The sequence below is a fragment of the Callithrix jacchus genome, chromosome 7 (genome assembly GCF_049354715.1).
Source record: "Callithrix jacchus isolate 240 chromosome 7, calJac240_pri, whole genome shotgun sequence".
Classification (NCBI taxonomy): domain Eukaryota; kingdom Metazoa; phylum Chordata; class Mammalia; order Primates; family Cebidae; genus Callithrix; species Callithrix jacchus.
Window position 1 is genome coordinate 124,532,501 of NC_133508.1, and position 15,000 is coordinate 124,547,500.

Genomic DNA, 15,000 nt, shown 5'->3' on the forward strand with positions numbered 1-15,000 from the left:
AGCAATCCGGACACCTGCCTTCCAAGCCCAATTTACGACTCATTTATTTTTAGAAGAGTAATTCTACAAAACATTCTGTAATTCCAGAGGAGGGCATTTTTGTTCATTGGTCGTACCGTAAAATTTGAATAAGTTAATTACTTTTAAAACCAAGTCCTTATTCTTGCTAACCCACTTAGTGCCACTAATAGTGCCATTAAAGATTATGAATCTTGATTCTTGATCCACAACTTGAAAGTTCTTGGACCAGAATTAGAAATTAGGAAATTATACAAATATACAAATCATATAGTATTAGAAGATACTCCAGAGGGAAAATTGGTGATCAACAGTTGTCCAGCACCCCCAGTACTGGATAGTTTTAGATCTGTTTTAATCTCCTTAATAAGTCCTATAGCTATGCAAGTGAGTGCATTTTGATAACTGCTGTGCCTAATTTGTAACAATTACTGTCAACCTTCAGTTAAGAGACTGTTCATTCCACACTGGCCCAGAAGAGTGAAATGTATGACTCGTGTGCATAATTTTATTCACATCGTATTTCATACTGATTATGTATTGATGACATTGATTCATTTACTCTTTACAGCGCCACTTGCATGGATATTAAATCTTATTGACCACAGATGAATTTTAATTTCAGATTGGTGATAGATTTTTCCATCAGCTCTGATAGTATGTTTGACTTTTTCATCATTAACCCAGGCAATCACACAGCACTGAGTTATTGCATTGAAACAAAAAGTGCACACTTCACTTGGTAATTCTTTATGGATTTACAATAGGAACTTCATTAATGTCTGTTGTAAGGATCACAAAAAAAAAAACATTTATCTGCAAATAGGAATTTAGCAAGCTTCAAAAGTCTCGGGAAAATAGACTTCTTTGTCTTCTGTAATGCATTTTCTTAATGCGGTGGTGGAGGTGGGGGGATGACAAATACTTGAAAACTTTTAACCATTAAAATTATGCTGCCATATTTTGATGCTTATATTTGTCCTTTTTCCCTTGCTCAAGTTTATAAGGTAGTTTTAAATGTATGTTCCGCTTCTTAGTGTTAATTACATGAAATTATGTGCACTTTTATTTAATGTACTAGTATGGGAAGCTACATAGAGTAATTGTTTTAAGAGTAAAAGTCAAACTTTTTAACTGCAAATTAGCCAGTCACCGCTGATGAGGCATTTCAAGCTGCTTTAGGACACTCCAAGACATCTAAATACTTAAAGATTTTTATGATTTGGATTCTAGTGAAGTGAATCTACAGGGCAGAGATGAGAACAATGAATGATGGTAACATAAATATTTTGAGATACCTATTCAAATCGAGGCAAAGCCATTCGTAGTTACACTCGGTAGCAAAGAAGAACAAAAGTGCTAGAAATAACACAGTAGACTTTTTTTTCCACTCCTTATTTTTCCCCAAGTTAGACCTTCACTTGTCGCTGGTTTTATACCATTTCTTTCCCTGACTTAGCAAAGTACTGTACAAAAAAATGATTGTTGCAGCTCACCAGCATGCATAGTGAGAATGAAAGGATGTAGAGATGAGATGGAAAATGTAGCTCGACTATGAAGCACTGAATATAGGCAGTAGCAATGTTAGGTAGGGACTCAGTGCAAAGCGCGCACCTAAGAAATTCGAGCAAGATTTCACACCATCTTGTACAGTCCAAGATGGCGTACATTTAGAGGTGTTTGGGAGAACTGCAGATAAACCAGGTTTACCTGTTTATAAATTACATGTTATTGTGCCTTTCATTGAAATCTGTTTTCCACACCTTATCCAGGATGGCAGTGGTAGTGTATTCATTTTGGAACATAAATATATTTTAGGCAATGAATAAGAACCTAATAGTGTGTATTAATGTTGGAAGCCAAAAAAGAGACAGGTGGGCTTCAAAAATTAATAGCTCTTAAAAGGCATAAGGAAATACAACTTAAAGATACATTCTTGTCAGACATTGGTGAGAAGCTGTGTTTTGGGGTGCTGTTAATTAAGAACATTTCTCTGTTGGCGTTAAGGCTCTCACATTTTTGCCCTCGGTGCTTAGCTCACCATGAACACAGTCAATTCACAAGGTAGTTTTTATAACTAAAGGTTTTGGACAAGCTGAATGTGGTCCAGAGAGATATTAATTAGAGGGCAAGGGGGAAGAGTTAATGAAAACACACTTACTGGTGGAACATAAACTGCTTTTTGGAACTGGAGAGGCTTTAAAATTATTTTCCCAAAACCCTGTGGCGTTTCTTTTCTGGAGGCGATGAGGTGGGGAGAAATGACAAATGGCTTCTTTTTATTATTTTTTCCTCTCTCGTTCTCCATATTTTTGGTAGGGAAAATTGGACATTTATTTTGGCCGTTTTCCTTCTATTTGCAGAATCAATTATATTTTTGGTGTATTGTGCGTAGTAAATGTACTCAAGCATCCTCTGACTTAAAAGCAATGAGTTAATTATTCAAACATCCCTTCTTTAAAGACAGTTAATTGTATGGAAAGTATAGGCCCTCATTGACAGGGTCCTTGTATTCTGACGTTTGTTCCAGGGTCTGGGCTGTGTCGTTTATTTGTTGTTCTGCATCATTGACTTTTGTATGTTCTGAGGAAAATAATTTTAAGCTTTTAAGTCATACAGTGATTGAAATCTTGCATTTCAGATGGACTGAAATCTCAGGCCACTAGTGTGCAAGGAGCTACAAAATGTTTTAACCTGTATCACTAAAGGAGGCTAGCTTCGGGAGAATACTGCCTTCTAGAGGGTTATGTAAATCAGGATTGTGGCTAATTTTTTCCTCTGTAGATTGCTGTCTGCTCTGGAATTTTTTTCTTCCACTCAAAAGTGTGATAGTGAATCTAGAATTACCTGTGCTTTTCAGTGGAACAGGAGTTAGATCACCTCTCTTTAGTTGGAGAAAAATTTACTGTTCTCGTTTACATGTCACTTCGAAGTTCCCCCATGGTTACATAATTGGTGTTGTGTGTGTCCATCGTAGAGGACATTTGATGCTCATTTATTAAATATGCTTGCTGGCTGCTGCCGCATCTTTGTTCTGGACAGACAAATTACCTTTCTCACACTGAGCTTCCACTCTGGGGAATTAAGCCTCTACCACTTTAATTAGCTTGGAAGTGGGGGGTTGCAGTTCCTAATAGACTACAGGCTTTTTGTAAGTTAGGGAAAGGGTGAAACGAGAACTTCCTGGGAAGCTCAAAATGTCATTTAAAAACCATAAAAACGTAATATATATTATTTCATTTTGGTAATTGCAAACAGATTGTATTTGACAAGTGTGTGGATTTCCATTTCTGACTTAGACATTGAAGCTAAGTTCTTTAATCTATCACAAGTCATTATCATATTACGTGTATTGATTCATATATTTATGTAACTATTAAGTGACATAGCAGATAGGAAATAGTGAAAAATATGTGAATATGTGAATAGAATTTTTCATACAGACACATACACAGGTCATACCAATCTGGGTGATATTTTTACATGGGAATATTGGAATAATAATGATAACTGCCAATATTTGTTTAGTTTTTATTAAAGGCCAAGCACTGTTGAAAGTGATCACAACAGCATCATCATTATCCCTTCTTTAAAAATGAGGAAACTGAGACACAGGGAGTTTAAGCAACATTCTAAAAGGTTACACAGTTGAGCATACTAACCCAAAACTTCCTGGGTAGAAACTTATCTTGGAATGTCCCCGCTATTTAAAAAACTCAAGATCCCACCGCTGGGCAAGATGTTACATTCCTTTTGGAAGGACGCTTGCTCTTCACAGAGTTAAGCAATTCACTGTAGTACTTTACAGTGAAACTTTCTGAGAGTCCATTTACTGTCTCATTTTCCTTGCTAGTAAAACTGCAGAAAATGTTATGCTTTAGTTCTTCACTGCCAGAGTAAGTAGCATAGAAGGCCTCTATCAAGTCACAGTTGGAAAGTAACCTAATAAAAGAAGATTAGTGAATGTGGGGAAGACAAAAGCAGTCATGTTTGAGTTTAATATCTCTCAAATTTAGCATTTTAGCTAAGATGCCCGTTTTTATTTCTTGCAGGTCTGCTAAAAGGTCAGAGTAATGCAGAATGCGTGCCTTCATCTCAGATTTGTTCATCACAGGTGGATCCCATGTGTCTTCAGTAGACAAGTCACCTTTGTAGCTAGCACCAGTGCCAGCTCCATGCCATTGCACCTTCTTTAGTCTTGATTGCCCTTCCCGCATTTATTGGTGTATTAAAATGACTGAATATGAACATTAAGGACTCCATGAACCTGGGCTAATGGGAGACTGTAGAGAAAATGAAAAAAGATCCACCAGAGGACATCTTGGGGGGGGGAACTGGGGGGGGAGGGAAATGACTAATGAAGCTAATTAAAAGAAGCATTCAAATCTGCTTTCTACCCTCATTAACAATTAGCAGGGCACTGGCCAGAGTTTGTACCCTGTGTTTTACCTTAACAACATTCTATTTGCTCTTTGTATATTTAAGTGTTGTAAGGAAATGTGTTTCAATCAAAACTGAACATGAGATAAAGGAAAGAGATGTGGCTTTTGTGATACTCTATCACAAACACTTATTGTATCTCTGTAAAATACAATGTATGTATGCATGTAAGTGTTTTTGTCCTAATGTTGCTACGCCCATGGCAAAGAAAAAAAAAAAAAGGAAAAAGATTGGAAAAAAAAAAATCAGGCTCATAGCAGCTACTGTGTAGAAAATTCCCCTACTTCTAATTTGCTGAATGAAGAAAAAAAATCTTTTATTTGTGATATTTTCAGAGACATTTGCTCTAGTATGGTGTATTTAAATAATAAAAACTTTAAAGAAAAAATATTCTATGGTGTTTGGGTTTAAACACTGTTTTTTCTCTTCTGTATTTTGGAAAATTTTAGTTTTTATTGTTGAATAACAAGCTCACTTTAAATTTGAAGGAGTTGACGGAGGTGCTGTGTATATATATTTAGCTCTGGGCCAGTAACGTATTCTTCAAATTGCTTAACCATGCCATTATTGGCAGGGGTACAAAGCAAAGTTTCTAACAGAGTCCTTTCTATACGTCAGGAATATTCTGTTAACAGCACTTTGTTACACTTCTATATCACAGTAAGTCTTTTGTGTTTATGTATAAATACTTGTTTTGAGTATACAGCTATTTTGTTTATTCTTTTTCTTGATAGCAAAGCCTTGGGTATTGATGAAAGTATGTTAAAAAAAAAAAACAAAAAACTACGGCACAACCACGTTCTGTTAACAAGTTTATAGCTTTTGAAGGAAGCTGCATTTCTAAGTCAGACCAGTACATACTTTGAAGCTCACTTGGTTGTAGGACCCAGAGCTTCCCCGCCCCCAGCCCCGAGAGAGTGTTGCTTTTGTTGGTCAGGCTGGAGTGCAATTGCAATGATACGATCTCAACTCACTGCAATCTCTGCCTCCCAAGTTTAAGCAATTCTGCCTCAGCCTCCCAAGTAGCTGGAATTACAGACAGCCTCCACCACACCTGGCTAATTTTTAGTAGAGACAGAGTTTTGCCTTGTTGGCCAGGCTGGTCTCAAACTTATGACGTCGTGATCCACCCGCCCCTCAGCCTCCCAAAGTGCTGGGATTACAGGCGTGAGGCAGCGCGCCCAGCCTGGGAGCTCTTTTACAGTGATCTTTGACGGGAGAAGTAGCCGTTTCCTGGTGAGCCTTTAGTCTGGTGTGGTCGGCTGTAAGATAAGTTTATTTTGTTTTGCTCCCACATTTCTGTACTGGTTCTGCCTTGCTGTGGGTATTTTGAGGGAAGATTCTGACTTCAGTTAAGTCTTAGTCTTGAGATACCGGGTTGCTGGTTGTAGGCAGAGTATCCATGACACCACTTGCACTGCCCGCAGAGCTGCCCTGCAGAAAACATGCAGTATAACAGCTACTGCTGCAAGGAGGAAAACCAAATAGGCCCGGATGCTGAGGTTGTACCGCCAGTCTCCTTAGATACGAGCAAGTCTCAACTACAGCTTCCATCACAGGCTAATCAAACCTACTACTACTTTTAAGTTTTCTTTTTTAAAATGGCATTTATTTTATTTTGTCCCAGAAAAGCACCTGATGTAGACCCGACCTCTGAGAATAGTGGAGCCACGGAGACAGGTCTAACCCAGCACATCTCAACTACCAGTCAGCTTCCCTTTGAGAACTTTTGTGCTCACTTCCTGTTTTCAGAGATTCCAGGGCAGGAAAAATAAAAAAATCAGTTGCTTGAACTTCAAACTTCCTAGAGGAGAATTGTAAAGGCATAGAGTTGGAAGTGAATAGTTTTGTTAGAACCTTATAAAAACAAAATGCAAGGAAATAATATGAAGAAATCCCATACATAATATCTGTTTGAATTAGATCCTTGGGGAATTTCTTCAAACTAGTTCTGGTTCTTACATTTTTTTTCCCCCCTTTAAGAAAGTTTCTGAGGAAGTCAGACTCTTTGGGATGGTAAAGGGGGAAATGCGTTAATGAGATTGCAAGCATTTTCAGTGTTCTTTTTGGCATACGCATTCATGTCCCTGAGAGTGTAGAAATTCAAAGGAGGTGGTTAATAATTTTAGTAAATAATATGTTGTGGCATTTAGTGATGTGGAGGGCTAAGGTCATTTCAGACTTTAAATAAACTATTATATGGCTGGTTCCTCAAGCACTGTTGCCTATTTAATAATGAGCTTCTAAAAGCATTTCTTAAGTTGCAGACCTATAAGATTACAAATGTCACTCATGTTAGTATAATCCACATGCAAGTGATGAAGCCTTCTCTTTGATGTGCTAAATTGGAGAAGGACTAATGGAGCTGTGAATATACAATAGAACATATTTAAGTAGTAGTCTTGCTTTAGGTAAAACACTTTCTTGAAACCAGAGGCATTTCAAACAATAAAACCCAGCTCTAATGGGGATGCTCTGTGGATAGAAAGCTACTAAAAACACTCAGGTTTATTCTGATGTGAGCAGTGATTTGTGTGCAGTTCCTCCCCCAACCTCAACATTGCTTAGGGAAGAAAAAAACCTATGAGCTTCTTCCACCTTTCATCCATTGCATTTGTGGTGTTATTAGTTAGCGAGATGAACCCTGTTTTTTCGAAGGGGGACTTATTTAATATTAACCACGTCATAGAGCAAGATGGCCCCCAGTCCCTACAAGCAAGTGCAATTAGAAATAAAAGCAAATGTTACTGAGCCCTGCTGAACTCCTGATAAAAAAAAATTATGTTTATGATACATATAAATGTCTCAATCATGCAAATTGTCACTCTTGCTAATGAAACAATTTTGTAAAAAGATTGTCCTCTAAAAGGGTTTAATGTTTTTTACCTATCTAACTGTCTAGTTAGATTTACACATCCCGCAAGGCAGGGGAGCCTGAAGCTTTTCCAAACCAAATCGTTTGCCACTAGAAACTATTTTCAGCTCTTCATGATTTATTAGGAAATAGTTTAACACGGACTGTAGAGTCTTATAAAATACAAAATGAGAAAACTGTCACACCAAAATGAAGCCTGTGAAATTGTCATCCTCTTAATATTAGCTGTATTTAAATTCTTTCTTTTGCCCTTATTAACACTGATATTTGAAACAACTAATCATCTAAAATGAAGCTCTTAAAGGGCTTTAAATGTCAATATAGTAAGATTCTAATGTGCACTACTATTTATATAAAATATTTCTTAGGGCCCATAAATGATATAACAGTGAACCCAACAGCTACATATTGATTCTAGTGAAGAGTTTCTAAGTAGCCTAAATAATTGTATTTAAATTGAGGAAATGCAAAAATCCTTTCACCCTTCACACCAAAGACCCCTTCATCCTTCACCAGGGAATTCTATCGTGGGTGCTGTCCCACCTATGACTCCTTTGAGAGGCCGTTGGAAAAAGGCCATTTATAAGTTAATGTTACTTGTAGCTTTGTTACTAAGACTCACCTATTGTCAGTCCAGCCGAGTCACAGAAATGCTTATTGCAGTTAAATAGCAATTTGTTTCCATGAAACTGCAATTAAAGTATTACTGAGCAGCCATTTTAGATTGGCAGTGCTCTGAATGCATGTTAAACAGCCAGCTACTCCCACTTGCAGAGTCTGAGATCCGACTAGCAGCAAAGTGTAACACATTCACCGATGCTGGGTACCTAGTTAAGAGGCATTTGTAGCCCTCTGCTCCCATCGTGAACATGCTGAGAGCAATGACAAGTTGGGGCTGATTTTTGGAAGGTGAACTTGTGACTTACCTCAGGTGAATACTGTTTTCAGTTGTACAAGAAGTGCTTTATGCTACTAGATACGTGCATGTTTCCTAGAGGGAATGTTTTCAAGTTCAGATTGATTCTGCTGAAAATGCACGGCAACTCGGAGGCCTCAAGCCAATAATGTACTACAGGTCCTGACATGTTACAGTTGTGTAAACAGGGCCATTCTATTTCCTAAATCACAACTAATAAAGCAGAGGATGGAAATCAATTGATTCTGTTATAAGTTCTTTGAATGACACTGGAAAGTTGTTTAATGACTCTCTGTTAGAATGGACAAGCCTGAGTAGAGTTACCAAAGTACCGATTAATTGTCCCCCCTCCCCAGAACCTGGGCAGGACAGCCTTTCCTAGGTATTGACATCACCACCACCAGATCAAAACCTGCCAGGCAGGAGAAGGATCTGAACTGAATTCTTCTTGTAGATCTAACGTTCAGGATTTGTTGAGTGAGAAAGGTGAAGTGCAAAGGTTTTATCGAAAATGTGAAACATTGATGCAAGATCCTGAGAGAGGAAAGGATTTCAGAGGTGGTGTTTTAAAATGCAATTAGCACTGAATTCTAACCAGTTTGGAAACAATCATTAGCTCATGAGACCAGGAGGCATCTCACCTTCCTTCACTCTAGAACAATCCCCCTATCTTGAACTAAAAGGTTCACATCCCCAACTTCTTCACAAACAATTTTTATATTTGTATATTTTCACCTCTGTTGTTTGAGCTGCAATTTTTTTCTTAGAGTTTCTTCCTAAATTAATTTTTTATTTTTGGTGAATTGAATGTTTTTAAGAACTGTAAAAAGAAAATCTGAAGACAAACAGGATTTACAAATGAAGATTAATTATGAAACCTGGAAAGGAAATTGATTTCTTGGGTTGTTACTGTACCTTTTTCTTTATTTACATAAGGTTTGGTAGGAAGAGGTATATCTTAAATTCTATTTCTGTAAGGCCTCTGATTCAATTTCTGTCATCAATCATGAGATTTAAACTTGCCGTAAAGCTTACATCCTTAAATATAATGTTTAATATAAAAACTTTATCTTGGAGTTGCATAAAGCTTTGTAAATGTATTTATACATTAACATTTACAGTGAACAAGTACTTAACGCTTGCAGTATCATTCAGTCCTCATCATCCTTTTAATTATTATTCCCTCAGTTTTACAGATGAGGTAACTAAAGTTCGAGGAGATTACTTATCAAGCAGGGCTAAGAGTAGAGTTGAGGTTAGTGGGCACTTATTTTGGGTGTAGAATTTAAGGAGGTGTCAAAAAATCAGTAGTTAAGAAGGTATTTAATGCGGTATTTTAAAAAATAAAATCAATGCAAAAAACATACATGATAAAATATCAGAATTTTAAGTAAAGGTGGTGTAAAATACTACTTTTTTTGTTTTTGCCACACCTCCAACATAGCAGGGTGTTGTTACTAAGGCCCAGAGTGCCAGAATTGCTATTGAACTCTGACATTTGGGGCATTTTGGTAAAATTACCTGCAATGCTGATGTGCTTTATCCTGTTAGCTATAAGTAGTTTCTTTCCTCTTGAAAAGGTAAAGTATTACATTTTGTCTTTATCCAACCTGAAATGCCGACTCATTTTTTAGATTGTTCACATATTTCAGCCTTGCTTTAAAAGAGATGGCTTTTGAATTTTAAGAAATCTCAACCCCTTCATGATGAATAATTAGGTATAATTGATAACAACCCTGCCCACAAATTGTTGTTGCTGAGGAACAAGGACAAGACTTTCATAATTGTATTAGTTCAGAAAGCAAAATGGATCAACATACTCCACACAGAGTGGTAAAGGGTGTGTTTAGAATCTCTGAATGAGCTGTGGCTTGAGCCACATAAAAGACTTTACAATAAATCAGATTATATAAAAGTCATTTGTACTTGTATAGGTAGAAAAGAAGTAATACACATGAACATTTTTAGGAGAACTTTTTACATATTCTAGTTTGATGTAAAAAGCAGACTCACCTCAGAATAACTGATGTTTATATTTGTTGTTTTAAGATGGGAAAGCACTGAGACATTCAAAGAGAACAGAGTATACCTTTACTTATATGCTAACAATTCTGAGATTATGTAAAAAATTTTGTTGGCTCTACTTCGTATTTTCCCATTAATTGCTAGGGTCTAAAAAGATACAAAAAATTGTAAATAAGTTACTTGAACACAATATTAAATCCAAGCTGCCTTTATTACAAAGGGAAAAATGGTTAAAGAAAAATATCTACTCCACTTTAATGAAACATTCTTTGATGTTGATATCAAAAGGTGAAGAAAAAGCAAGAAAGATTTCTTTTTTGTGTATGTTTTTGCATAGATTCTTCACTGCAGTGGATTTGGGTGCCAAAGTACCAGTTCTTAAAGCACCTAATTTCTATGTGTTATTTCATGGGGTATCTCACAACCAATGGCCCTTTGCATGCTATCTTTTTATCTTTTATTCTGCTATATGAAAAATGAGACTGAAGCTAGCTAGTATGTGTTTTCTTTAGTCTGAAGACTAAATTACCCTTCTCACTGGTTATGGATATATGCATATCTATCTATAACCAATGCGACCTAAAATATGTATAGATCAACACACCTATAGATTCCAAGTATAGACTATCAATAGAAAAGGGCAGGATACTTTGTAGATATGTGTACATTATGACCTAAGGTCAAATAATTAGTAATTAAGCCTGGTAACAACACTGAGGGGTAGGCAAGATTTGCACCCAGTGTGGAGGCTGCAGGACCCATATACTCAGTTACTTGGTTATACTACTATACAGTATGACCAAAAACCATGATACATTTCAGTTTTTCAATAAATGCCATCTGTACGCAGAGCTGAAGAGCCAGTACAAGCCATACCCTGAATAATATTTAACAGTGTTTTTGTTTTGTTTTTTTGGCAGTGGATGGGAGTGGATGTTTATGAAATTGACAATAGATGAAATATTTTCTCTTAGAATTCTAGGCTATGGGGAAATTTCTATCGTGATAAAAAGGAGGGCAGGGAGAATGGAAGGAACAATTGCCTAGATAAATAGCTCTTTGAGGGAGTTTAAGGGGCTGGGGTCTCTTGCTGCATGCAGTTTGGGAAGGAGGCGGTATAGGCTCCTCAAACATCTCTGCTGCACATCTCATTTCAATGGTTTTGTTTGTCTTATTTCACAACTGTCAACAAGACCCTCTGCCCTACCCACCCACACAGGTGCTTTTGCTGTGCGTGGTAAAACGCAAGCTATGCTTTTGTGTACTTCAAGCTCATGTAACGCTGTGACATCAGAAGGTCTCAGACATTAGCAGAGTTGGCAGTTTTTAAAAGTTGATGTGACACAGCATTTGGTGACACTTCACAGGTGTGTCAGGGAGAGCTAAGGCAGAATGAAAATTGCAACAGAAAAAAAGCAGACTCCAATGCTCTTGATGAAATTTGAGTTACCACTGTGGGAAAAAAGGCCTCTGGTTCGTTAAAGCTACAGCCCCTGGAAATCGAATCCTTTCTTTCTCTGAAAGTAGAGGGAAGCAGTAGGAGCCAGAAGAAATGGAGGGGGCAGGTTTTAGTTTTCTGATTTGTTACTGAGTGAATCAGGAAGATAAACAGGCTTGATTTTCAAAAGACAGGCAATCCTAAATGGATTTCTGACACTGAGGTCTAGCTAGGCCTTTCTTTCTTCACGGGGATGGATATAATTCACAAAACTCCATCAACTACCTCGTGCTGTAAGCAATTGGTTTTTTACCCTCTTTAAGTAGTAAAACATGTTTTAAAGTTTTAAGAAAGAGGGAAAGAGAATTCTGGCTGGCTTTGGAGCTCTTGAAAACCAGACAGCCTTTGCTGTGGGTCAAGTAAAAGTGTAGCTGTAACATTTTTCTTCCTAAGCTGTGTTCTATATTTTAGCCTGGAATTTGATTTCCAGCAGGCCTACCAAAGCATTCTGCCTCTGGAATCCCCTGGTTTTGCATGCAGATGGCATGTTAATGAACTCACTACTGTGCATTCTGTCCAGCTCTGGACACGTTTGTGACATTATTTTTCAAAACAAAATGAGGTTAGGCAGTTGATTAAGCCTGATGAGAATTGGATGGCTAAGTTAAAAACATTCTCGAAACAGCACCCACTCACCCAGGATCGCTGCTACATGTGGATGAAACAATCCTCCCCAATGAAAGGTACTTGGATTCCCTGCCTATGTAGAGACTTGTAGAACTGTGTGCTTTCCAGAAGGTGTATGATCAAATTTCATTCTAACACTAGGTAACTCTGGGCTGTCTTCTTGATTCCTTGAGTATCTGTGGGAAGCTTGTGGATCTTTTTTTAAATTTAGGTTTCTACACCATCCTCCCTACCAAATGAGAGTCGGTACTCATTGTTGTCTTATGGGGAATGTTATGAAAATTAATGATGGATGATTTACCTCGTATTTTGTGCTTTGTGCCTTTTAGGAGGAAGGTGCTTATGCCTCCCCACTCTCCTCTCTTATTTTAAAGCACGTAATAAAGCACATATTGCACTGTAGCGAAATAAGCACCAAACTGGGAGTCAGGAGACTTGTCTAGACTAGAAAGTTAATTCTAGTCCTAAAGGGAAGTCAAATGGCAACTATGATTAACTTTGTCTTTCTAATGAAATGTTAGCCATGAGCTAGTCATTTACTCTCACTACCTCATCTTGCCCATCTGTTAAATAGGAATTTACTCACAACAGCTATATTTGCCAATGCATTCAATATATCATTAAAGGTAAAAGGGCTTTATATTCTGAGGATGACACTATTTTGAACTGTAAATACTGAAACACTGGCAAATATAATAACTTCTCCAACTTAAGTGTTAACTATCAGGTCTTCAATTTACTTCAAAAATTATTGTAACCAACTTTTGGCCTGTCTTGTCTAAGGGAGGGACATGATGCTATTGATTAATCCCAAATAATGAATTATACTCAAATTATGTTTGGTTTAGAATGTATTGTATGTTTTTTTAAGCAAGGTAATAATGCCTTTGTTAGGCAAAATATTAGACAAAATTTACAATTTCATAAACTGAGACCAAATAGTTGGTAGAAGGTAGCTCCAGGAAGAAATGTTCTCCAGGAAAACAATTATTTGGGCCAGGCTTCTCTTTCATGTGTTGTCCCCAGCATACAGCTTTGAGGAGGATGTTATCATTCCTAAATTTGCAGTTGAGGAGGTGGGAACTTAGGTTAAAAAACACTTGCCCATGGTCCAGATCACGAGGTCAAGAGATTGAGACCATCCTGGCCAACATGGTGAAACCCCGTCTCTACAAAAAGTACAAAAATTAGCTGGGTATAGTGGTATGTGTCCATAGTCCCAGCTACTTGAGAGGCTGAGGCAGGAGAATTGCTTGAATCCAAGAGGCGGAAGTTGCAGTGAGCTGATCGCACCACTGCACTTCATCCTGGCAACAGAGCGAGATTCTGGAGACTGTCTCAAAAAAACAAACAAACACTTGCCCAAGGTCACACTGCTAGAGTTGTCTGAACAGAGATGAATCTGACCCCCCAGAGCCTTATCAATAAGTTCGAATGGTCACCTATAAAGAAGAGCGTATTAGGATTAAAACTTTGCCATCCCAAGCCCCATCAGATAATAGATGGATGCTATACGTTTAAAACCATAGCAAACCAGTGAATGTTAAAAATGTCTGATTGCCTTGGGAAGGAGACAGTGATCCAGCTATCACTGTTTACATGTGAAAATATTAATAGTTGTAGGGCCATCTTGATGACACACTCTCCTTCAAAAGGATAATGACACTTATTTCCCATTTCATAGCTATTTGGGAAAGGAGAAGGAATTATCATTTGTTGTTTGTCTAGTAATTCAATTCGAGCTAACAATTCTTGAGCTCAGCACTTTGTATGCAATCACTCGTTTAATTCTCATCAAACCTATAAGGTAGTTTTATGGATCCATTTTACACATATGGAAACTGAGACTTAGAAAGGTTGGGTAACTTGCCCCGTATGTTCAGTACACAGTAGAGCTGATGTTTGAATCCAGGTCAGTATGAACTATGGTGTTATGTGCCAGGGACTGTGCCTCATTTAACTTGTGTGACGGCCCCTCAAGTAAGGCGTCATCACTGCCATTTAACAGGTAAGAAAATGGAGGTTCTGCACGGTTGCATAATGTGCTGAGGACACGTAGATGTGCCCTACTTGGAAGCCCGTGTTCGAACCAGAACTGTGTCACCTGCGCAGTGTGTAGCTCGACTCTGTTGAACTTCTGTTCAGTTATGGAACAAAGTGGGAGAAAATGTCTAAAACTTGGACCATTTGTGTCTTCAATCTTAAAGATCTTTAGAAGTACTTTTTTTTTTCTATCACCATCTAGAGATTTATCAAATCTCATTAGCTACTGTTAAAATAATTTGAGTGGAGCTCTGGGTTGGTTAGCATATTTTTTCTTTACATTTTCTAAAAATGGCCCCAATTGTGAGTCACTCTCATTTATCAAAGGAACTTCACTGTATCTGCAGCATTTATTTTTTCCATTTTCTATGAGACAAACCTTTGGCTGGAGCATATTTTAATTCCAGTTGACCCACTTTACTCCATGTTGCTTTGGACAAGTAGAAGTCTCTTCTGAATTTGCTTATGGGCTTTGCAGGCAGGCAAGGTGAAGATCATGGATGTTTGCAAACTAGATGTTCAAATCTTACTGAAACTCGGGAGGTAGATTTTAGGATA

General features: G+C 37.6%; 1 protein-coding gene across 5 annotated transcripts in view; it reads left to right on the forward strand.

Annotated features, from left to right (window-relative positions):
• LMO4 (LIM domain only 4) overlaps positions 1 to 8,488 on the forward strand; it is a 20,605-nt gene extending 12,117 nt beyond the window's left edge. For all 5 annotated transcript variants that reach the window (XM_002751040.6, XM_078333047.1, XM_035252053.3 and 2 more), the window contains exon 5: positions 4,071 to 8,488. In XM_002751040.6, coding sequence (XP_002751086.1) covers positions 4,071 to 4,079 — 9 coding nt within the window. In that variant the 3' untranslated portion in view covers positions 4,080 to 8,488. The remainder of the gene's footprint in view (positions 1 to 4,070) is intronic.
• Positions 8,489 to 15,000: the final 6,512 nt, after the last annotated feature.